This window comes from Phascolarctos cinereus, unplaced genomic scaffold (assembly GCF_003287225.1).
Source record: "Phascolarctos cinereus isolate Bilbo 61053 unplaced genomic scaffold, phaCin_HiC Scaffold_5;HRSCAF=322, whole genome shotgun sequence".
Lineage (NCBI taxonomy): Eukaryota > Metazoa > Chordata > Mammalia > Diprotodontia > Phascolarctidae > Phascolarctos > Phascolarctos cinereus.
Window position 1 is genome coordinate 34,694,507 of NW_027555958.1, and position 24,212 is coordinate 34,718,718.

General features: G+C 48.9%; 1 protein-coding gene across 1 annotated transcript; it reads right to left on the bottom strand.

Annotated features, from left to right (window-relative positions):
- Positions 1-885: 885 nt before the first annotated feature.
- Positions 886-23,505, bottom strand: SARM1 (sterile alpha and TIR motif containing 1). The gene is given in 10 exon segments (XM_020963327.2): positions 886-7,509; positions 7,783-7,904; positions 13,412-13,601; positions 13,735-13,837; positions 14,984-15,219; positions 15,445-15,536; positions 16,197-16,409; positions 17,726-18,289; positions 18,291-18,345; positions 22,425-23,505. Coding segments are annotated over 10 exon segments (2,157 nt in total). The 5' UTR covers positions 22,877-23,505; the 3' UTR covers positions 886-7,379.
- Between the last annotated feature and the right edge of the window lie 707 nt (positions 23,506-24,212).

Below are 24,212 nucleotides of genomic sequence, written 5' to 3' on the forward strand. Positions count from 1 at the left end.
TTTTTTTCTTCGACTACGAGCACTTCCTCCCTCTCCCGAACCTCTCCTCTCAGACACTCAGAGCCGGAGAGCCGGAAAGGCCATTAGAAGCTGACTAGTCTGGCCCCTGTCATTCTGAGGACCCCTTTTAATCATAAATAGTAATAACTAACATTTATATAACATTTTAAGGTTTGAAAAGCACTTCGCATCGCTCATGTTTTCCTCACCACCCCATGTGTTCTCTCCTCTCATCCAGGCACCCGATGCCTTTGTACTACCGTATGTCTCCAGTTTGTTGCTCAGTTGTTTTTCAGTCATGTCCAACTCTTCGTGACCCCATTTGGGGTTTTCTTGGCAAAGATACTGGAGTGGTTTGTCATTATTTCCTTCTCCAGCTCATTTTCCAGATGAGGAAACTGAAACAAGCAGGGTTAGGTGACAGCTAGTAAGTGTCTGGGGCTAGATTTGAACTCAGGTCTTCCTGACTCCAGGCCTGGCGCTCTACCCACTGCACCACCTAGCACCTGTGTCTGCAATAGCAGTTTCCTGTCAGCTCTCTGAGAAACTATAATCTTCTTCTTATTTATTCTTACTTCCTCCCCTCTCTTCATCATATTTGCATTTTAATAGACAAGAGAGAACGCTGTGCAGTGGTCCTTTGAGTATTAATATTAATTGAGGCCTAGAACAGAGAGACAGGCTCCACAAAGTTAGTTTTTCACCCCTGTCACATACACAAAAGCCTGAGTTTTGTTTTGTAGACATTGGTACAGTGCCAGTAAACTTCTGGCCGTGAATCCAGTCTCAGAATCACCAGACTTGCAGTGAACCAGAAGGCAACGGAGAGAAAGTGTGTGTGTATGGGGGTGAGGGTGGAATGAATAGGCCATAGACGTTCACCAATTGATGAATCAATCGACATGTATTTATTAGTAATGGCTTGTGGGCAGTGACTGGCATAACATATCATCCACGAAATGTGTGGTGGGGAAAGAAGGTGTGGCAAGAGTAAGAGATGACAGGACAGGCCCATAGACTGTGGATAGCCCTAGTGGAAGGCCTCCAACACGTTGGTAGATTCTCCGAGGATGTGGACAGGAGTCATGGAGGATGCACGTGGATGGGTCGCTGTATATACCACCAGGGGATGCACTCACATAGTTGGGATCAGAGGTCTACAAAAGGCTGAAACATTGGGGGCCAGTGTGGTGCAGCGGAAAGACCGCTGGAGTGGGGGTCAGGAGCCTCAGGTTCTAATCCCCTGCCCTGCCTCTCGGCTCTGCACTCCCAGTGCTTGGCTATTAGTGGCTAATAGATGTTTTTTGTTCATTCACCACGATAGGCTGTTAGGGGAGATGTTTAGGGTTAGCCCAGGAGGGGGTGCTTTCAGTACCCTGTGAATAGGCCCTTTAGAATAGCTGGAAGTGTCCTTTGATGGCCCTTTGATGTTTTGCTGAACCTTTCTAGGATCCCTTGACCCCAGGGCCGGTGAAGGAAAGGAACCTGAACAGGGAGAATCTTCAGGAACTCTAAGGCTGGCTGCCTCCTTGGAATTCTGTGAAATCTGTCTTTATGCTGCTAGTTCTGTTGACCTCTCAACAGGCAGAGACCATGTCTAACCAGAACCCCATCTAGCCCATACTGTGCCTAGTCCAGGACCTTGTGCTCTGAGCGTATTCAGTCAATGTTTAATACTGAGGATGGTGACCGGTTGGACAGGGACCTCGAGTGACTTTGGATGAAGAATGAAGCTGTCTGAACGGATGCCTGATTCTTAGATGTGCCCTGCGGGTATGACCCAGGGCTTTGCACGCTGCTAGCCAACCAATAAATCACCGATTTATTATCATTTGCTTGACCAGAGATCTCTCCAGTGACCAGGCCTGAGTGTACCATTGCCAGCCCAGAGTGGGACCCCCAAGGATGGGTCCCCAGTCACTAATGTAAGTGGCTCTTCAGAAATCAGGTAACAGCTGACAGGCAAAGTGTTAGCCCACATGCTCAAGTGAGTTACCATGAAGCCGATCCTCTCTTTCCTACCAGCTCCCTTCTTTGTCTCTTGGGCACCTCGGGGCTATTGTGGAGGGTCTCCTTCACCTGATCCCCATGTGAACAGCAGTCTCTCTTTACAACATCCTAGACCTGGGTCCTCTACGCTCTGCTCCAAGATCTCTCCAGTGACGGGAGTCTACCTTTTGGTACAGAAAGAACAGAGTCATTTGTATCTCTGTGCTGTTACTCTTTGGGGTCCTTGTATGGATCCAGGCCCTTGAATTACTATGGACTACGGATGGGCATCTGTCTGTCAAGCCAGAGTTAACCTCAAAAGAGACACCCAGGACAGCTAGGTGGTGCAGTGGAGACAGCACCGGTCCAGGAGTCAAGAGGACCTGAGTTCAAATCTGGCCTGAGACACATAACACTCACTAGCTATGTGACTCTGGGCAAGTCACTTCACCCCAAAGGCCTCGCCAAAAAAAAAAAGACACCTAGCCTTCCACCCCTCCATGGTTGCTGGGGGTCCCAGGTTAGTAGTGGGCTAAGTATGCCTGGGAGGATCATAAATTTTGAGCTAAAAGGAACCTCAGAAGGTGTCAAACTCCATTTTATAGATGTGGAAACTGAGGCCTGGAGAGTTGAAGGGACTTGTTCAAGGTCACACAGCTGTGAAGTGTCAGAGTCAGGATTTGAACCCAAGTTTTCCCAACTTCAAGTCTGACACCCTGTCTTCAACATGTCTCCCTTCAACCTCTCAAGGGAAAGGCAAGAACCTGAGTTTCCTTGCTTTCTCTGAAATTTGATTTGCCCCTCTTGGAAAGGGATTCCTACTTCCTGGTTTGCGGAAGACTTATCAAAGAGTGAACTTAAAAGACCCTGCTGATTCAAGGTGAAAGATACCGGCTCTGGCTAAGAGCCAGGCAATATAGCAATCTCGCCCTCTAAATGCAAGGGGCTTCCATCCTCAGCCTGCATATCCATGGAAACATGGAGGGAGACAACAGGACTTCACAACCTCCTGCTGGGTGGGAAGCATCCTCATAGAGACAGGAGGTTTCTGCTGCTGTGTTTTTATACTGTCATTGTCCATGTGCTGCCCCTCCCCCCCTCCTCACCCCCGGCATTCTTAAGTCTCCGCCTAATCTAAGAATCATATTGAAGCCTAGCATTGATAAGATCTAAGACAGATGAGCTCTCTCCTCTCTGCTACAAGCTCCTGCTCTGGCCCCTTTATTCCTGGAATTCTCTCCATAGCACCGAGCTCTAAGACTCTAGAGATAATGTAGGGTGGGGAACCTGCAGCCTGGAGACCACACATGGCCTTCTAGGTCCTTGTTTGACTGAGAACAGTAAAATTTACAGAATTGTAAAACTTGGACTCAGTCAAAAGGCCACACCCAAGGACCTAGAAGGCCACATGTGGCCTCAAGGGCCATCCTTGGCGAGGCAACAGCAAGGACTTTCCTTGTCTCTAACCCTGCTTTGGGAATGACTCGAGAAAAAACAGGGAACTTGAAATGATTTCACTTTTGGGTAGAACCTCCTTGGGCTCTCTGCTATGTTTCTTCAGTTTGCTCTGCTGACTCGTGGTCCCGAGCCAGGGCTGACATGATGATCCAGGATTCCCACCAATGTCACCTCAGCAGGGACCCAACACCCAACTCCAGACACTTGAGGCTTGTGACAACAGTAGAGGCCAGTTCTGGAGCCCTGCCTGTCAGGGATGGATGCCTCCCTGGTCCAAAGGTGAGCAGATCAAAGTTCTCTTTTTGCCAGTGGCAGCAGCAGCAGTGGCCCAGATCAGCAGTTTACTCCCAGCAGGGGTTGGGGTCCAATGAGAAGGCCCAGTTCACTGGCTGTACCCATTGCCAATGGATCCAGATAGGTCTGGTTTGTGAACTTGAGCCCCATTGCTCATTCTCTCCAGCCTCACTGACCCTGGATATGACTATTGCCTCTGCAGCCACAGAAGTTCACCTGGCCCTCAGTGGACCAGTTGACTTTACCTTGACCCTGGTTTTCCAGGGAAAGAGCTCAGGGCAGGAAAGTGAGGCCCAGAGAAGAAAAGGGAATCTGGACAGTGACCAAATGACTTGAATAAGAGAAGCAAATATGCAAGGGGCTGTAGATGAGGAAAACAGTGTTGTCTGGAGGAGATAATAGAATGGTTTTTGAATAATTTTTCATTAGTGAGATGAGGTAGAGGTTTGTAAAAGCTACAAGATGCGGCCATGCTTGCAATTCTGCAATCTTGGGAGGAGTGGCCGCTTTCACTGATATCTCTCAGGCCAGAGGGAATCCTTCTCCAGGATCCTTTCTGAGTCCCCAAATTACTGGTGCAGCCTTGGGCAAGCATGCCTGATAGATTGGAAAACAAGGATCCCAGGGTCCCTGTGGTGGATAGAGCACTGAATCTGCAGTCAGGAAGACTCTTCTTCCTGAGTTCAAATCCAGCCTCAGATACTTACTAGCTCTGTGACCCTGGGCAAGTCACTTAACCCTATTTGCCTCAGTTTCCTCATCTGCAAAATGAGCTAGAGAAGGAAATGGCAAAGCACTCCAGTATCTTTGCCAAGAAAACCCCAAATGGGATCACGAAGAGTCCGACACAACTGAAAAGATTCAATAACGATAACAACAACAGGGCCACCCTAGTCTCCAGTTGATCTTGACATAGCTAAAACCAAGGGGCAGCTAGGTGGTGCAGTGCATAGAACTTGGCCCTGAAGCCAGGAGGACCTGAGTTCAAATCCAACCTCAAACCAAACACTTGACACTTACTAACTGTGTGACCCTGGGCAAGTCACTTAACCCCAATTGCCTAAAAAAAAAAGACATAGCTAAAACCAGAGTGATGATCCTGATACTCTTGGGCCAGGCCAGAGGCTGAGAATGCTTTGACCAGATGAGGAATTCAAGACAATCTCAGCAAGCTGCCAGAGTGCTTTCAGGGGAGGTCTCAGGTTAGGTGTCTGTTTGTGGACTCCTAGTTCTGTGTGCACATATCACCTGCTATCATCACCCTGTTAGGCCTATGGCACTGGAACTTTTATGGGGACCTATAGAACAGCCACCCCCAAACTTGAATGCTGTCCAGATCTTATTTCCTGCTCAACTGAACCAAGTTCTCCTCACTTTCTTTGGTTGTTTGAAAAAAAAAACAACAAAGATTAAGGGTGCAGGAGAGGAGATCGGGGATCTCAACCGCCTAGTTGGCAAGCGGCAATTTGTTATTGGCAAGGCAAGGGTCACGGCCAACTGGTCAGTACCACTCAGGAGTCAGAACTGGTAAAATAGAGTATTAACACATGATAACCACCTGTCTCTTGCTGGCCCTGAGAGGCCCATCTCATACACACTCAGTCCCAGCTTTAGGGCCCTGCTCTTGACCAAGAATGAGTCACTGCCTCTTCCCAGCATCAGCAGGAGGTTCAGGGCTACTTGCTGCTGGGAAGACTTCCCTCCCCTTCCTGGTACAGATGGCCAGACCTGGGTGTGGAGAGACCTGGCCCGAAGGGATGTATTAGGGGGCAGGGGGGAGAAAGGAGCTCAAAGTAGCCTGCGTTACTCAATTAAATGTGGAGAAGCAACACTGACTGGGGTAATGGCTATCAAGAATCCAGATGTCCCAAGCTGGCAGACACAGACTGGTTCAATGGAAAGAGCCCAGATTGGGGGTCAGCTAGTCAATAGGCATCTGTTAAGTGTTTACTCTGTTCTAGGCACTGTGCCAAGCACTGAGGATGCAAAAAATGGCAAAAACAAGGCCAGCCTTCCAGCCTCAGCTGCTCGCTAACTGTGTGACCTTATACCCCTCTTTGGGGTCCAGTTTCCTTACCTACAAAATGAAGGGAATTGGGGGATTTGTTTCACTTGACTATGTATATTTGTTACAAGGATTTGGTGTTGTTTTCTTTTTTGTTTTGTTTTGCTTTTTTCCAGTGTGGGGTAGGAATAGGAAGGAAAAAAACAAACGCTTGTTCATGAAAACAAAATTAATTTAAAAATGAATTCAAGGGTCTGGACTAGATCTTTCAGGATTCTTCTATCCCAACTATGTTACGACCCATGATGGGGAAGAGGCAGCCAGAGACCTCTAAGCTTCCTGAAGTCTGGAAATATTTCATTTTTTGTCTCAGCATCCACAATGTCTAGCATAGTACCAGGCACTGGATAAATGCTAGCTGGTTGATTGGCTTAGAGCTGGCCCTTCCAGGCAAAGAGGTCCTAATAAACATAGCAGGCCCTGTCTTTGGGCTCCTCTGCCCTCCTAGAGGATACTACCCTTTGCTGTCCCCTGCCCCAGTTGGGGCAATGGCAGGTAGCCCCTGAGCCTACCCTGCTCCTAGTGGTGCTGGGGTTTTCTTCTCAAACTCCCCTTCCTGAGAACTGGGAATTAAGGCTGAGTCAGGGAGTGGCCTCACATACCCCAGCCTGTTGCTCTGTAATTAGAAACTGGGCTACATCTCAGCAAGATAGCCTGCTGGAAGTGTACTATGGGCCCGGGGCGGGGGGAGCAGTAAGAGCACAGAGTGGTTATAAAAGAAGGCCACCAGGTAGGGAGGTGAGGTGCCCCTTACAGTACTGGAAGAGGGGGTAGAGGAGAGGAAGCATCAGAGACAGGTTGGGCCTAAGTGGGTGAAGAAAAGTTAGAGACACATTCAAGGGCCTCCTTTCAGGCTTTGCTTAAGCGTGGTTGATTCCTAGCTTTGACTCGGGGCAAGTCACCAAGGTTCTCGGGATTGCGCTTTCTTCCTTTGTAGAAAGGTGCGCTATCTATCTCTCTGGCAATCTTAAAGAATGATAGAAACAAATATAAGCCAAGGTGTCTTTCCTCACTCTCCCACTAGAGGACACCAGAAGCCACCTGGTGAGATCCCATGGGTGCCCAGAGCTTGGGGGCCACTGGCACCCCTGGAGATGCCCTGAGTCAGGGTGGGGTGATGGCTTCAGATGATGCCCCATGCTCCTAAATGAGCTGACCTAAGCCTATTGAGCCCCAAGAACAGAAAGGTCACCTGGGAGCCACTAAGGTCCTCCCAGCCCTTTCCCCCAGGGTGTGATGGTCCATTATCTCTCCCACCTCTTCACCGAGATCTGAGATCTCAGCTGTGGACAGGAGGGGAATCCAGCCTCATCTTCACTATCGCCTTTCCTGTCGGCACCTTCCCATTTTGAGGTCATTGCTAAAAAGGGCATAGTGCAGTAGAGGAAGAGTAGACCATCAGCCCCCCATCCCAAGATGTGGCTCCGTCCCTGGGGAGCCCCCTCCCACACCCACCCCAGAGTCAAGGTGGGTCTGTCTTGGCCATCTCTTTCAAATGGGGGAGGGGTTAGGAGAACCAGGGACCAGTGAAGGGCAGGGGGCAACAGGAACAAGGCCAAGGGGAAGGGGGTGTCTACGTCTGGCCCAATGGGGTGGCACATTCTAGGCTGTTGTCAGAGCCAGCAGAAGAATCCCGAGATGAGCGGCCCTGAAGGAAGCGGATGATCTTCTCAATGGTGGCCTCCTGGTATTCGTGGGACCACCTGTGGACAGAGCAGGGCTCAGGGTCAAGGCTGTCCTGAGAGCCGCCGCCTGGGTACCGAGCAACCCAGACTGCAGAGCTTCCTGGGGATGGGGGTGGTCGACCAGTTGAACTCAAAGGGGCCTGAGGTTCATGTCCTCTGGGTCGGGGTGGAGCTCAGACTCCTTGGGGTTCTCTTGGGGCATGTTAGGCCTACTGAATACGGGGAGGAAGAACAAAGGCAGCTCTCCCCAGGAGTCCCCATGATGCTCCCCTCCCCTATCCCTTTGCTCACATGATGCCATTGAACTTGAGAACAGCCTGCATATCCTCAGGCAGCGACTGAGGCTCCGGCCACACGAAGCCATCTGTCACAGGCACTATGTTCTTCCCACAGTTCAGGGCAGTCACAATCTCCTGGAGGCCAGATGGGGATGGGGAGAGAGGAGGGAGTGTGAGCCCCACTGGAGGAGCCCATCTTCAGGTCCCCTCCCAGGAGAAAGAGAGAGACGTCACGGAATCACAGGACGTCAAGCCAAGAGGGCCCTTGCAGCCCAACCCTTCCTTTTACAGCAAAGGAAACTGAGGCTCAGAGAGCTTCTAGGGTCACAGAGCTGAAAGAGACCGCAGGGGCCATCTTGTTCAACCTTCTCATTTTACAGAAAGGGAAACTGAGACCCAGAACAGTTAGATCATTTCCCCCAAGGTCACACAAGTAATAAAAGCAAAGTCCATAGTCAGGAAATCATGTTGTCTTAGCCTGCGAACCTCCTGACAAAAGGAGGGTTTCAAAGATCATAAGATCATTGATTGGAAGAATGCTCATTGCTAACATTTACATAGTGATTTAAGGTTTTCCTGTTATCTTCTCTGAGCCCCACAACAATCCTGCAAGGTAGGTGCTATTATTACCCTCATCTTATGGATGAGGAAACAGACTGAAAGGCTAAATGATTTACCCTAGGGTCACCCGGCTTAGTCAGTATGTGAGGTAGGATTTGAACTCAGGTCTTTCCAACTCCAAGTCCAGCATTCAATAACTGCCTTAGATTATCCAGCCTAACCTCATTTTACAAAATGGGATACTGAGGCCCAGAGAAGCAAAGTGAACTGCTCAAAGTCACACAGGAAGTAAACAGCTGAGCTAGGAGTCAAACCCAGGATCTCTGACCACAGATCGAGATCTCTTCCACAAGGTGATGTGGCCTGTTCATCTTGCGTTCGGTTAGTCAGTCAGTCAGTCAGTCAATGAAAATTTACTAAGCACCTATCATGGGGCAGGCAAATAGAAGGCAATAGACACATTTTTCCCTGATCTTTGTCTAGAGCTCTCCTTTGCCTTAGGGAAGCCATTGCATTGCATTAGACCCAAATTTCCTCATCTGTAAAACAGCTTGTTGGCCTTCCAGGTCTCCTCCATACTCCCTACCTTGTATTACACTTACCTAGGTGGTACAGGGGCTAGAGTGCTGGAATCAGGAAGACCTGCCACATGCTGGCTGCCTGACCCTGTGGCAAGTGACTTAATCTCTCTGTGCCTCAGTTTCCTCATCTGTAAAATGAGGATGATAATAATACTCCCCAGGGTTGTCGTGAGGATCAAATGAAATCACAGAAGTGAAATGGCAGCTATTGTCTTCTATATACATATTGTAGGTTCCTATCTGTCTCCCCTTTTCTTTTCCCTACCCACCGAGAAGAATGTAACTTCCTTGCAGGCAGTGGTTACTTTTCATCTTTGAGTCCCCAGGGCTTAGCACAAGTTCCTTGCACACAGTGGGTACCTAATAAATGTTGGCTGAACAGAACTGAATTGAAAGACAGATACAGTTGAGGTTGCTTTCTCCAAGCAGGGGCCAGGCCAACCCAACCCAAGGCGGGGGCTGTAGTCTGGGGGTATTTGTAAGTGCGATTCATCTGTTCTCCCCCTGGAGGGAGAGCATGCTCATTTGTGGTTTCGCTGAAGCACTTTTAAACATCAAAGCCCAATTAAAGCAAGACCAGAACAGCCCCAAATGGCTCTTGGGACCTGGGGAAGGGCTGCCTTGGAGGGAGCCAGATCTGCTCTGACCACGATTGTGAACTGCCTTTGCCAACAACCCAGTAAGATTTTCTGTGTCTCTGCCCTATGCCAAGGCACCGTGCTAGGTGCTGAAGACAGAAAGACAAAAGGAAAAATGGGGGTGGGGTAGGGTAGGGTGGGGAAGAGAGTGAGAGTGAGTGAGAGAGAGAGACAGAGCCAGAGCCAGAGACACAGAGAGACACAGAGACACCGACATAAAGGGGCAAAGAGACAGACAAGAAAGTAAGAGACAAAGAGAGGCAAAGACAGTAAGAGAGAAACAGAGAGACAGAGAGAGTTAGAGACAGAAAGAGACAGAGAGGGGAATAGAGAGACACACACACACAGACTGAGACAGAAACAGAGAGAGACACGCAGAGAGGTAGAGAGACAAACAAGAGAATTAAAAGAGACAGACAAAAAGAGAGAGACAAAGACAGAGTAAGAGAGAAACAGATAGGGACACAGAGAGACAGAAAGGGACACAGAAATAGAAAGAGGGACACACACACACACACACAGAGACAAAGACAGAGAGAGAGAGAGAGAGAGAGAGAGAGAGACAAAGAGACCTAGTGATAAGGAGCCAGCAATGAAATCCACTGCTAATATTCTCCTGGCATGTCAGTCAGTCAATAAACATTTATTAATAACCTACTATGTGTCAGGCACTGGTGCTAAGAGCTGGAGATACACATACAAAAAATATAGTCCTTGTCCTCAAGGAACTTACAGTTTAATGGGGGAAGACAGTGCACAAAAAGAAGCTAAAAAGTAGAGGGGGGAGATATGTAAGCATGAGGACAGGGACGGGCACTGGACTGGTGATTTTGTTGGCATAGGGAGTTCCCAGGTGAAGAGCCGGCCTCTACCACTACAGGCAGGCCCCTCTGCAATTTATAGTCTATGAGAGTTGAGAGGCTAAGTGACCTGCTCAGGGTCACACTGCTGGTACATGTCAGAGGCCAGGCTTGAAAGCAGCAGGTCTTCCTGACCTCAAGGCCAGCTCTTTAGCCGCTGTGTCACACTACCTCTATAAACATACAGACATTCACCTGAGGAGGGAGAAAGTAATAATAAAGAGATCAGGAAAGGTTCCCATCAGAGGTGTCCCATGAACACAGAACTTTTATTCTCAGGACTCTGTGAAGCGAAAGTAAGCAAGGAGCACATTCCAGACGTGTGGATAGGGGTCAGGGTTAATACCCAGGCAAAGTCACAGAGGCAGGAGATAAAATTCAGAGTCTGAGAAATTGTAATTATGCTGGTTTAGATGGGACAGGGAGCAGACGATGGGAAATAGTGTGTGCTAAGTTTAGAAAGGGAGGTTGGAGCTATACTCTCAAGAGACTTAAATGCCAAACTGAGGAGGGAGTATTTTATCCTATCCTGTCCTATGTATCTAATCCTAGTAATCCAGTCCCAGACACTTCTGTGACCCTGGTCAAGTCATTTAACCCTATTTGCCTCAGTTCCTCCTCTGTATAAGCTGGAGAAGGAAATAGCAAACCACTCAAATATCTCTGCCAAGAAAACCCCAAATAAGGTCACAAAGAGTGGGACAGGACTGAAAAATGACTGAATAACAACACTGGAGAGCTATTGATAATTCTTAAGCAGGGGAAGTGGCACAGTACTGCCCTACCTTTCAGGAAGCTTTTCTGAGACAAGTTTGCATTTCTCTGGCCACCCTGTAGGAGCAGAGATCTCGACACCCTCCCATGGCCAGGATCATGATGAATTCCTTGCTCATTCTGCTGAATTCTGTTTGAAGGCTTATCATGTGATAGAGAGCTTAAAGGGACCTATGAGACCATCAAATCCAACCCCTTCATTCTACAGGTGAGGAGACTGAAGCCCAGAGAGTCTGTGACTTGCCCAGGGTCACACAGCTAGTAAAGATCTGAGGTTCAGGATTTCCAACCCAGGTTTTTCAGTCTCCAAGTCCAGTTCTTAATCCATTGCACCACCTGCAGCCTTGAGGGAAACATGCTTGATTTGATATATGGAATCTTCCCAGAAACCTCAGCTAGAACCTTGGAGTCATCCCCAAAACAGAATATCAGCTCCCTGAAGGCAGGGACTGTTTTGTTTTTTTGTCTTTATATGCCCACTGCCTAGAACAGAGCCCAGGAAAAACATCTTGTGCCCAGCTCTTCTTTTCATCATCATGGGGAACTCTCAGTAGGAAGTAAATCTCGGGGCAGGGAGGTGTCACAGTGGATAGAACACCGGCCCTGAAGTCAGAAGGACCTGAGTTCAAATCCGGACTCAGACCAAACACTTGACATTTACTAGTTGTGTGATCCTGGGCAAGTCACTTAACCCCAACTGCCTAAAAAATTTAAAAAAAAAGATTAAAAAAAAAAGAAGAAGTAAATCTCTTCCACCAAACCAGATCAGCACCTCATTTGTAATGTACAGTGAGCTGTCCTGACATTGAGAGCTTGGACGAATGACTCAGAGTCACCCAAACAGTATGTGTCAGAAGCAGGGCTGGGACTTTGTCTTCCTGACTCCAAGGCTTTGTTCTCTATGCACTAAGTTAATATCTTGTATCCCCTTGGAATAAATAATTGCTAAGTTGCATTGAGTAACTGAGTTTGTAAGTATCACTCAAAATGCAATGGAGCACAGTAGATCTGGAGTCAGACTCTGTCAGGAAGACCTGGTTCAAGTCTTGTGCTGCCTGTGGGACCTTGGGGAATGCTGTTAACCTGTCAGGCACCTCTTTAAGACTAAGTTACAGGGAAAGCTAGGTAGCACAGTGGATAGAACACCGGCCTTGGAGTCAGGAGGACCTGAGTTCAAATTCGGCCTCAGACCAAACACTTGACACTTACTTACTAGCTGTGTAACTCTGGGCAAGTCACTTAACCCCAATTGCCTTAAAAAAAAAAAAAAGACTAAGTTGCTGACCTGCATTGGTAGAAGGGATTTCCTCACTGGGAGATGTCTGTATCAATGAAATCCCTGGTCTAACAATAAAAACCCAGCAGTATTCCCCATAGTGTAATAATGTTCAGAACACAACAGGCACTCGAGGGCTGTGGGATAATTAGTCAATAAATTACCTTACCACTGTATTTTCTAACATGGCGGAAGTTCCGTGAAAGGTAGAGGCAAGACAGGGAAGGCTCTAAGGCTGCCATTTTACTGTTGAAAGAACTCATGGAAATAAAGTAACTTGCTCACACTCAAAGAACCTCAGAGATGGCGAGGACCTCGGAGGCTGCCTGATTTGATGGGTATCAGAACAGGAATCAGGAATCCCCTTGATGGCATCACCTATAAGTGGTTAGCCAGCCTTGGCTTGGAGACCTCGAATGATGGAAAATTCATTACCTCCTGAGGAAGCCCACTGAATTTTTGAACTGCTTCCCCTACTTGCACTATGAGCAGCCCAGCCTAGAACCCAGGTTGCTAAACTCCCAGTCCAGGGCTCTGTCCATTCTGCCCATGGAGGGAAGGGAACAAGTATTTATTAAGTGCCTACTAGGGGCCAGACATGGTACTAAGCACTTTACAAATATCTCATTTCATCCTCACAATAACCCAGGTGCTATTAGTATCCTTATTTTGCAGTTGAGGAAACTGAGGCAGACAGTAGTGACTTGCCCAGGGTCACACAGCTAGTAAGTGATTGAGGCTGGATTTGAACTCAGACTGTACCACCTAACTTAGCCACCAGAGCTTAGCACACATTGTGCCTGGTACATAGTAGACTTGTTGATTTAACTTGACTGCTAGGACTTGAGATAAGAAGACTCATTCTGGATCCTCTGAAACAAAAATGACCCTGCTAATGATGAACACTTGTGTCCCCAGGCTTGTTGGGGGCTGGGAAGGGGAGGAAGCTTACCTTATGCACCCAATCCTTGCAGTCATGATCCTGCATACATTTGTCCAGTGCTCCAGAGGACAGTACCAGCACAAAGTTCCGGGCTCCCATGACACTCTGGATCAGCTTGTCTTCAAACTTGCCAGCCTCCAGCTTTTCTACGTCGATGAAGACACTGAAGCCATGTAGCTGCAGATGCACCTTCAGAAGACTGGGAAGAGGGGGCCCTTATCTACATATGCTCAACCCTCCCCACTGACTGGCTTGGGCTTAGCCAGGTTGAGTCCTTTTGGAGCCTTCAGGACAGGGCTCCCACCACCCTGCCCCTACCCCCAAACCCTCACCTGGCAAGCTGGGAGCCTGAGCTCCGGCGGTAGCTGATAAACACATCTGGATTCTCACAGCTGGACTTGCAGCCGCTGCAAGGCAGGGGTGAGTGCAGCATCTCTGATGGGGGGCATGAGGGGAAGGAAGGATGGGCCAGGGAAGACAGACATTGAGGGCAGCGTCATTCCTCTCCCCTTCTTCCCCTCCCACCCTCATTGACAAACAAGCTCCTGTCCCTCCTGTCACTTAGCAAGTCAGGGACCGAACCAAGCCTAGAATTCAGATTTCCTGGCTCACTGTCTCAGGTCCTTTAGGAAAAATCTCACTGGACTCCAAAGAGTCTAAAGAAACCTGGGCTGAAATCCCACCTCCATGACTTGGGAGCTGCATGACCACCCCACTGGGGGACCTCTCTGAGCTTGTTTCCTCATCTGAAAAGTGGGGGAAAACATACCTGTAGTATTGAATTCACAGGATTACTGTAAGAATCGGATGAGGTTAAGTATGTACAATGTTTTGCAAATTGGCAGATGTGAGTTATTATTTGTTATGATTCTTATTAATAGCTAGCATTTATATAGCATGTGTAATTTATCTAGCTGCACAAAGGCTCTGTGAAGTAAGTGCCACTATCACCCCCATTTCACAGATGAGGAAACTGAGGCTTAGAAAGGGCAAGTAACTTGCCCAGGATCACACAGCTAAAAAAGTGTCTGAGGCAAGATTTCTTCTCAGATCTGCCTGATTCATCCCATACTCTACGTTGCAACACCTAACCATCATTCCTCTTACTTTGGGAAGGAAGGAGCTGTTACAAATAAATGTTTGCTAAACAAATTAATGTGTCAGGAGGATCAATTGTAAAAACAAACCTTGGCTTGGGAGGGGGGCAGGGAGGGAGGAGGGTCCACCCAGACCTAAGAGGACAAAGAACCTTAGAACACAGAATGTTAAGACCATAATACCTTAGAGATTATGGATGGTAAAACTAAGACCCAGAGAGGGACAGTGACTTGCCCAAAGTCACATAGAAAGTTAGTGGCTGAGTTGGGACTAGTGCCTGTACCTCCTCAATTCTAGCTCTATGTTCTGTCTGTCTTGGGTTGCCTCTGTAGGTAGTGATCTCCCCATCACTGGAGGTATTCAAGCAGAATCCAGACGACCATTTGCAGAGGGGGTTACAGATTAGTCTAGCTGCCATCTGAGGTCCCTACCCACTCTGAGATTCTATGGCCTGAGGCACAGAGTAGGACAGGGACATCTCACCACGGGCAGCAGTGAGGATTCGAACCCGGTGGAAACCGATGCTGATGCCACAGTCCTCCTGGAGCTGCTGCTCAGAGACCCGATGCAGCAGTGTGCGGTCCACACCACAGATCACCAGCCCGTAAGTATACTGGCGGAATCGGGGGTCCAGGCTCCCCAGCCAGTCTGCAAGGTTGCTGCGATCACATGTCGCATAGTTTGCAAAGGTCTTCAGTTCTGTGAGCTCCCGAAAGAACCTGTGGCCCCCGAGGGAGGCATAGGGTTAAAGTCGGGCAGAGGCAAGTGGGTCAGGAGTTGTATAGGGATAAACCATGAGTGAAGGTGGGTTGGACAATTAGCATGTACAAGAAGGGGCTCAGCACGTATGGAAAAGTCATACCTGCCATGGGGCAAAGTAGGCATAAAAAGGGGGCTGTTAGACAGGTATGGGAGGGGTAGAGCTCACCCTACAGCCTCCATACCTCTTCCGGGTGATGGCAGATTTCATTTCTAGGTCATCTCGAAGCTCTTCCTCTGTCAGACGCAGCAATAGATCTCCATCTATCTGATGCTCCTGGAGGTGGGCAAGAGGGGAGAGTTGGAAGGTGTGTATTTGTTGGTGTGTGTGGGGGGGATGTGGGGCACTCACAGGCTCTTTCCCTCCATTGAGGCTGGCTTCTCCACTTCCCAAAGCGCTTTCCTCTCCCAGCCCACCCTAGTCATTCTCGGGCATCAAAGCCATGAGAGAGAATGCAAACTTCCCAGGATGTGTATCGAGGCATTTGGGGAAGTCTCTTAGGAAGTGAGTAGACTGGGGTGGAACGGACCCTTTAGATGGGTAAAAGGTCATTTAACTTTAACTTCAAAGCCACCCTCTGCCCACCCTCCAGATGCCTGAATTCCCACCATTAGAGTCGCTACATTGGGTTAAGGCATTGTTTCCAGGAGGTCCCTCTTTCCATGCAGATGTCGCCTGAGAATGGAAGCACGTTAACAATGTCAGGTCCTCCTACTATCCCTCGTGAAGAACGAGGCCAGTAAGGATAAGGAATAGGATGTGTATATTTTGAAGTGGTTAGGGAAAAGATCCAGGATTAGGAAAGGCTTTCCAGTCCAGACTGCTGTTCCCTCAATGTGGACAGGTAGGGAAGCCATGTGAGGGCAGGAAGTACCTAGAGGATGTGAGTGGCCCAATGTATCTGCGTGGGATGGGTGGAGGTACAGAGGTCCTTACCCAGAAGCGTTCACAGTACTTGGAGAAGCCAATCTGCTGTAGCCAAGTCTGTACCTCGACCTCCTTCCAACTGGGTACACAAGGCAGGATACGCCGGGGCACTTCCTCACCCACCAGGCGCAGAGCCCGCTTAGCCAATGCTGATGTCGTACCATTGGTGGAATAGGAAACCAGACGCTTCAGGCTCTGTGTGGCTCCAATCTCACTAAACACCTACAGGATAGACACCAGAAGGTGTTACTGCCCAGGAAGCTTAGAGGAGGGCATAGCCCTGCAAGGGCCCAAGGAACTCACTTTAGGTCCCTGGCACCGCAGCCTAGTATGAGCCAGATCCTTGATCATCCCCAAAGCCCCTTCTCTAAGATCCCTTCCAGCTCTGGACCTATGATCCTATGATTTCTTCAAGCCTGACTTTCTTTCCACAGGTCCAGAAAGTCTTATCTTAGCCTAACCAAGAGCAGAAGGGGCAGAAGTAGAGAATCAATGAGGGCAAAAGCTAGGAAATCCAAGGTCCTACATCTAGGGCCATTCAGGTTGCCAAATGTCCTGGATTTTGCATCAATATTCTGTCTGGCTGTTTTCCCTACTTTCTCTCTTGTTATTCCCTGCCTCCTGCCTTGATTCAGTCACATCTGACTCTTTGATGACCCGATCTGGGGTTTCCTAGGCAAAGATACTGGAGTGGTTTGCCATTTCCTTCTCTAGCTCATTTTACAGATGAGGAAAGTGAGGCAAAGAGGATGAAGTGACTTCCCCAGGGTCACACAGCTAGTAAATGTCTGAGGCTGGATCTGAACTCAGGTCTGTGCTACCTAGCTGCCTTCTTCCACTTTAAACTTTCTCACTATTCTTTTTCTCTTCACTTCCCCTGCTATCTCACTCCCCTTCTCGGCCTTGTCATCCCCTATTTATCCCCTAAGTCTCTGTTATCCCTTTCCACAATCCCACAATTCCTCTCTTCCCTCACTGTACCTGGGTGGCCCTCTCCTCTGTTTCTCCTCCCTCCTCCTGCCGCTTTCTCTTCATCTTCCATTTCGTTACCATTCTTGGTCACTATGTCTATCATTCTTATCTCTTATCCATCCCCCATAATTTCCTTCCTCCCTCCTCTATCCCTATCATTCCCCTCCTCCTTCTCCATCCTTCACCACTCCCCTTCTCCATCCACATGCCTTTTCATCCCGTGTCCTCCTCTCCTCCCATCATTCTCCTCATCCTCCATTGAATTATCATTCCTGTCCTCCATCCCCCCTCATTCCCCTCCTCTTTTCCCATCCCCTATCATTTCCCTCCTTCTCATCCATCTGCTATATATGGCACAAGGTGACAGCTTCATAAATGCTCTATCCATCCATCCATCCATCCATCCATCCATCCATCCATCCATCTTCCCTCTTTCTATGCTCCCAAAGTCCTTTCCTCATCCATTCCACCCTCCTTCTGCCTCTTCCCTTTTTCTTTCCTCTCCTGGACTCCTCATCTCGCCTCTGCCCCGATCCGTTCACCTCTCACCCCGCAGCCCTACACACCTTACTCTTGCCCTGGAGGCTCTTTATGGCCGCCTCGGCGCAGAGGTAGAAGGCCCCTATACACTGCGCCTCCAGGCGCGAGGAGTCCAGCAAGGGCACGAGGCGCTGCAGGTCATCGGCCGCCCGACCCTGGCTTGTGTCGCTGGCGTCCACCAAGCAGCGGGCGAAGCCCCCGGGGTCCAGGGAAGCCACGAGAGGCTCCACGAGGGCCAGGGTGCCGGAACGCTCCACCTCGCGCTCGATCTCCTTGTTGGTGGCCAGCACGGCCACGGCCAGGCAGGCGTGAAGCCGGAGCAGCTCGTCCTCCTTGGAGAAGGCCAACGGGAAGAGCCACTCAGCCGCACGCTTTTCCACCATGTGCCTTTGTGCCGCCTGGCCGCCGTGCAGGGCGCAATTGGCCAACGCTAGGGCGCAGTGGCGCAGGAGCGCCGAGTCTGTGCGGCGGCACCAGAAGAGTACCGCATCCAGGCCGCCGGCTGCTATCAGCCGCTGGCACGTCTCCTCCGAGTGCTTGAACATGTGCTCCAAAATGCCCGCGGTGCTGCGCGCCAGCTCCAGCGGCTCGGCGCTCCTTGGCCAGGTTCAGGATGACACCCAGCCCGATGCGGGCCACCCGGTCCCTGAAGGGAGATGGGGGGGAGGGGAGATGTTGGAGGAGGGTGGCAGAGCCAAGAGGCAGGCAGAGGAGCCTCGGGGCTCAGCCGCTGACTCCAGAGGGGTGACCTTGACAAGTCTAGGGGGAACATAATCCGAGCTGAGATCAAACTTGAGGAGGTTGAGATTTCAGTTCAGATTTATTTGCTGTGCTACCTTAAACACATTCTTCATATGTAAAATCAGAAGCTTGGTAACTGACTGGTTCAGAGATCTAGAGTTGCAAAGTACCAAAGAGGCCATAGAGCCCAGCCCTCTCATTTTACACATGAAGAAACTGAGGTGCGGAGACGTGACCTGTGGGGGTCTAAGATCGCAGATTGAAGGGACAAGGCTTACTCTGCACTAAGGTCGCACCCCGCTCCATCCACTGAAAACAAAGATGGTAACTATGCTGGCGGGACTGTGGGAAGTTAGGCACAGTTGATAACTGTTAGTGGAGCTGTAAAGTGGCCCAAACATTCAGCATCATTATGCAAGAAAAGTGAGTAAGTAGTCTGCCTACACCCTTTGATCACTGATACCACTATTGAGCACATAGCCCAAGAAAATCAAAGACAAAAAAACCAGGGTGTAATATATTTTAAAACCTATTCCTATCAGGACTTTTTTGTGGTACCAAAGAACTGGAAATAAAATAGGTACCCATATATTGGGGAATGGCTAAAAAACAACAAACAAACAAACTATGCTACATAAATACTATTGTGCAAGAATAAATAATGAATAAGAGGAATTCAGGAAAACAGAAAGATTTGTATGGACCGATGAAATACCTACAACAGTATAAACAAAAAGATCATTAAGTTAAGTTATGAGTAGTGGGAAAATCAATGACGATCCCAGAGAAAAGGTACAAAAACATATTCTCCATAGTAGAAGTCAGAGGATTAATAGGACAAAATATTAAATTAAATTTAATTAAATTTAACTGTCAGAAAGTTTCTCTCCGGGGTATTTTTGCTTTATTGCTCAAAGCTATCTTTCCTTCTATGGGGTAACTAGGTGGTGAAAGGGATAAAGCTCTGGGCCTGGAGTCAGGAAGATCTGAGTTAAAATCTGGCCTCAGACACTTACCAGCTTTGTAACCCTGGGCAAGTCATTTAACCCTGTTTACCTTAGTTCCTCATCTGTAAAATGAGCTGGAGAAGGAAATAGCAAAACACTGTAGTATCTTTGTCAAGAAAACCCCAGTGGGGTCACAAAGAGTCAGCTGTGACTAAACAACAATCTTTCCCTCTAAATTTGCTACTCTATCTAATTGTGTTCAAGTATTTCTTAAGTACCTACTATGTGCCAGTAACTAGGCTAGGTACTGAGAACACAAAGACCAAAAAAAAAAAAAAAGGAATAGTCCCTGCTCTCAAAGAGTACATTCTTCCAGGGGAGACAGCATGTATACATATAAGTTGGCAGCCTAATACAGTGGAAAGAACTGAGTCAGGGCACTGGGTTCAAATTCTGGTTTTTCTACTTGCTACTCACATAATCTAAGGCAAGTGACAACCCCTCTGAGGGTCAGTTTTCTCAATTGTAAAACGAGGTGATTGAACTTGATAATTTCAAAGGTCTCTTCTATCACTAAATCTATGGTTTTATGGTCCTAAGTATAAATATATGTTGGTTTTTTTTGTCTAGGCAATGAGGTTAAGTGACTTTCCCAGGGTCACGTAGCTAGTGAGTGCTTTGTGTCTGAGGCTGCATTTGAACTCAGGTCCTCCTGACTCCATGGCCGGTGCTCTATCCTCTGCACCACCTAGCTGCCCCTAAGTATAAGTACGTACAAAATGCAGGCAAGGTACCAATATAGATCAGCAATGCATGTGTCAGAGACAGTATTTGAATTTTGGTCTTCTTAACTCCAAGGCTAGCCCTTCATCCTCTATCTCATATTCACTGATCTCAGTAAGAGACGTATTGTGCATTATTTTATAATGCTGTCATCTGAGTGCCTGTCATGTCCTCCCACTAGACTGGAAGCTCCATGCCAATAGAGGTCATTTCTTAGCTAAACTCTGTATCCCACCTAGCACATAGTAGGTACTTAATATACATTTTTAGAATTGGTTTAATTTGCTTGAAGCAGCCTACTTCAGAGGCACAGAATTATAGATAAAGGGCTAGAAGGAGATTATCTCAGAGATTATCTGGCCCATTCCTCTCATTTTACAGATGAGGAAACTGAGGCCCAGAGAGGTTAAATGATTTGCCCAGGGTCATCCAGGTAGCAAGTGGCCGAGTCAGGATTTGAACCCAGTTGTTCAGACTCTAAATCCAGAATTCTTCATGATACAGCCTGTGGAGTTTGGGATTTCCAAAATCAGCCCTGGAGGACCAGATATCCTGGTCTGAGAAGCCTGGACCTGAGCAGCCTACAGTGTGGGGAAGGAGCAGGGAATACCATTGCATGTGAGAGGTTCCCTGTAGTATAAAGAGGGAGGTAGGGCCAAGAGAGGAAGATGAGACAATATATTGTGACCTTGGACCCCAGATCTCCAGGCCACCTAATCTGTGACCTCTTGACCCCAGGTTCAGGGAAGCCCAAGGCACAGAAAGAGACAGGTCTCCAACCTGGGAGGACACCCCCTCTGACTGACTCCCTTATTTGACTCTATGCCTCAGGCTCTCCTTGCCCACCCCCACCCCCACATCCTGTCCAGAATCCTCCATCCCCATTACCAAGAGACAGGATGAGATCATATCTATATATGGATCAGAACTCTGAGAAGGAGCCAGGAGAGTGAGGGGAATTAGAGGAGGGTAGGCAAGGAAAGCCATCCCCAGGGCATAGCTGGTGCTAGGGCAGGGATTCGAATTCTCCTGCGGGGCCTGCTCCTGCCCACCTTGTCATGGATTCCAGAGAGAACCATGGTGATGTTAGGACCCCCTTCCCACCCCTCACCTCCTCAGCCCCAAGATTTCAATACTGGGGTACTGATGGATGAGTGGGAAAGATGGTAGGGCCCTCTGGAGGAGGAAGTTGAGAAGGGAAGGATGGTTTAAGGGGGAAAGAGGTTAGGTCAATGTCATCTCTGTGTTACATATGGGTACTCATTGATAAAAGGATCTGTGCCTTTTCTCAGGCAGCTTGTCTCTGACTCCATTCCCATAACCATCCCGCTGCTCCTCTGCCTCCCTTTCCAATCACCTGGGAGCCCCAGGCTCTTCTCCTCCCATTCAGAGGCCTAGATCTGGCTCTAGAACCCCACTCTGTCTGGTAGAAATGATCATAAGGGTTGGAACTGGACCCAGTTTTTATGAAACATGAAAGTAGTAGCACTTCCTCCCCCACCCTCACCCCCCAGCATAGACGCAACTCCTCTGGGTACACAGCGAAAGGGAGGATTCCAGCACATTAACACAACAAAGGGAATATGGGAGGGAATTTGTCCTGCTTCCCCTAGTACCCTTCACTGGACCGTGGAGATTAATTAAATCCTACACTACAAAAACTTTGCTAAATTTAATGCAACTCCCCATTTTACAGATAGGGAAAGTGAGGCCTAGGAACTTCCCAGGAGCTGTGCCACCTTCAGTTCCTGTACTGCTATGGAAGGACCAACCAAACTTTTAGCTCTGTAATATTTTCATATTTTTCTAGTTCTGTAGCCTGGTCAATAATATATGAGGATGTTTGCCGTTTAGGATTTTTGTCACCTTCTGTAAATGCTACCCTTCTTTCTTGGAGGTAAATGAGTTGATAATACTCGAGAACATTTACCTGAAGAAGTGGTTATGTTGGTAAACTGAGGCTGGATCCACCTTAATAACAGAATCCTTGATTCATATTTACATCCAAGGGGTGAGGGATAGGGTAAAACTGTAACACCTTAAGGCAAAGGAGCTATTGCTCTCCCTTGAGATGAAAGCCTAAATGCCTCACTTTACAAATGGGGAAACTGAGGCTGAGACTTTCCAATAACTCTCCTGACTCTGTCCAATACCTGTCCATCCTAGTGCCCATGTACTATTCCCCTTAGAACACCCAAGCGCCTTCTCCCAATCCCAGGGACCCAGAGCCCCAGGGATCTCTGGGCCCCCTTACCTATTTTCAGCCACCAGGATCTGTTCCAGCAGCTGAGCCGCCAGCACTCTGGTGTCCAGTTCTGATGCTTGCAGCAGCTGTAGCAGGAGGTCGAGGCCACCCTCCAGGCGGATGGCCTCACACAGCCCCTTGGCCACCTCACGACCCACAGTGGGGATGACCCACGCCTCCTCCACCAGCTGGAACACTTCGGACAGGCCAGTGCCCACCGCCTCCGGGCTGCTCGCCTGCTTGAGCCCCGACAGCGCCAGCTGCAGTTCAGGCAGCACCCGCTCCAGGGCCCCCTGCACCTCTACGTTGGCTCCCGGCGACACCTCCCGGGCAATCCCACCACCCACCGCCCACCAGCTGCCTCCTGTGGTCCTGGGTACGGGCACTGACAGCCGCTCGGGGCCTGACATGGTGAAGAAGCGGCAGAGTTTGTAGGCGGAGAAGAGCAGCGTTAAGACCATAGAGGCCAAGTGGTCAGGGGAACATCCCTGAGGGACAAGGGAATGGGCTCGGAGTGATAGGACCGGGAGAGGTGGTCTTCGAGGGTCGGCAGGGGGGATTTGGGAGGAGGGACGGAGGTTGGAGCCGGAAATGGAACGGAGGTGGGGGGCGGGTGGAGGCTGATGGAAGAAGTTGGAGGGAGAGAGGAAATGGAAGAGGGATGGGGAGTGAGAACTGGAAAGGAAGTGAGGGCTTGGGGACTAGAAGAGGAGATGGAAAGAGCGAGACGGGCCAGCTGTTGTGGGAGGCAAGCTAGGCTGGGAATGGAGCAAGGAGGGGGTGGGGAGAGGTTTGCAGAAGCAATCGGGGATAAGAAGGGGAGGTGATGAAAGTCCCAGAGATGAGATAAAGGGGTTTGGGGGGGCAGGGATGGAGGATGCGGAGATGGAGAGCGGGCGGGGGAGGGAGGTGCCCAAGAGTGAGGCGCTGTGGTTTCAGGCTGCGGATGGAGCTGGCGGTTGGCTCTGACTGGGATGCTAGGTTGGGCTTGGCTCTGCCCGCGATGCTCGCCAGGCCAAGGCAGGGTTCAGAGGAGGCCGAACAAAGCGACTTCACTGGGAGCCTCCGAGTGTTTAGCAAAGACCCCGCCTCTGTCACTGAGAGACAGCGGGAGAACGGAGAGCCCGCCCAGCCCCCGCCTAGCTTAGCTCTGGCTCAGGCCCCGCCCCTCCTCTCCTCTGCAGGCACCCCAAACGTAAGGTCTAGGGGAGGAGCCGCTTCTTGCTGGCCTGCCCCCCAGGAGAGCTCCCCTTTAAAAACGGGGCGCATCCCTCCTCAGGGCACCCCAGGAATGCCTGGGGGCTCTCTAGAAACCACTAATGTCTCTTAAGTATTCATAAAAGATTTATCCAGATGAATTTACAAATGACTTCTATAAAAGCTTTAAAGATTAAACCCTATGCTACAAAAATTTTGCTAAACATTGGAGAAAAAAGGCACCTTATCTTTTTTTAAAAGAATGTTTTTATTTTTCTCAATTACATGTAAAAATAATTTTTAACATTCATTTTATATAATTTTTGAGTTCCAAATTCCCTCCTTCCCTTTCCCCCTCTTCTTGAGAAGGTAAGCACTTTGATATAGATTATAAATGTGAAGTCATGCAAAATATATATCCATGTTAGTGATATTGCAAAGAGAACACAGACCAAAAAAAGAAAAAAAAAGAAAGTTTAAAAAAACACTATGCTTTGATCTGCATTCAGATTCCATTGGTTCTTTCTCTGTAGGACAGCATTTTCCATGACAAGTCCTCTGGAATTGTCTTGGATTACTGTATTGCTGGGAATAGCTAAA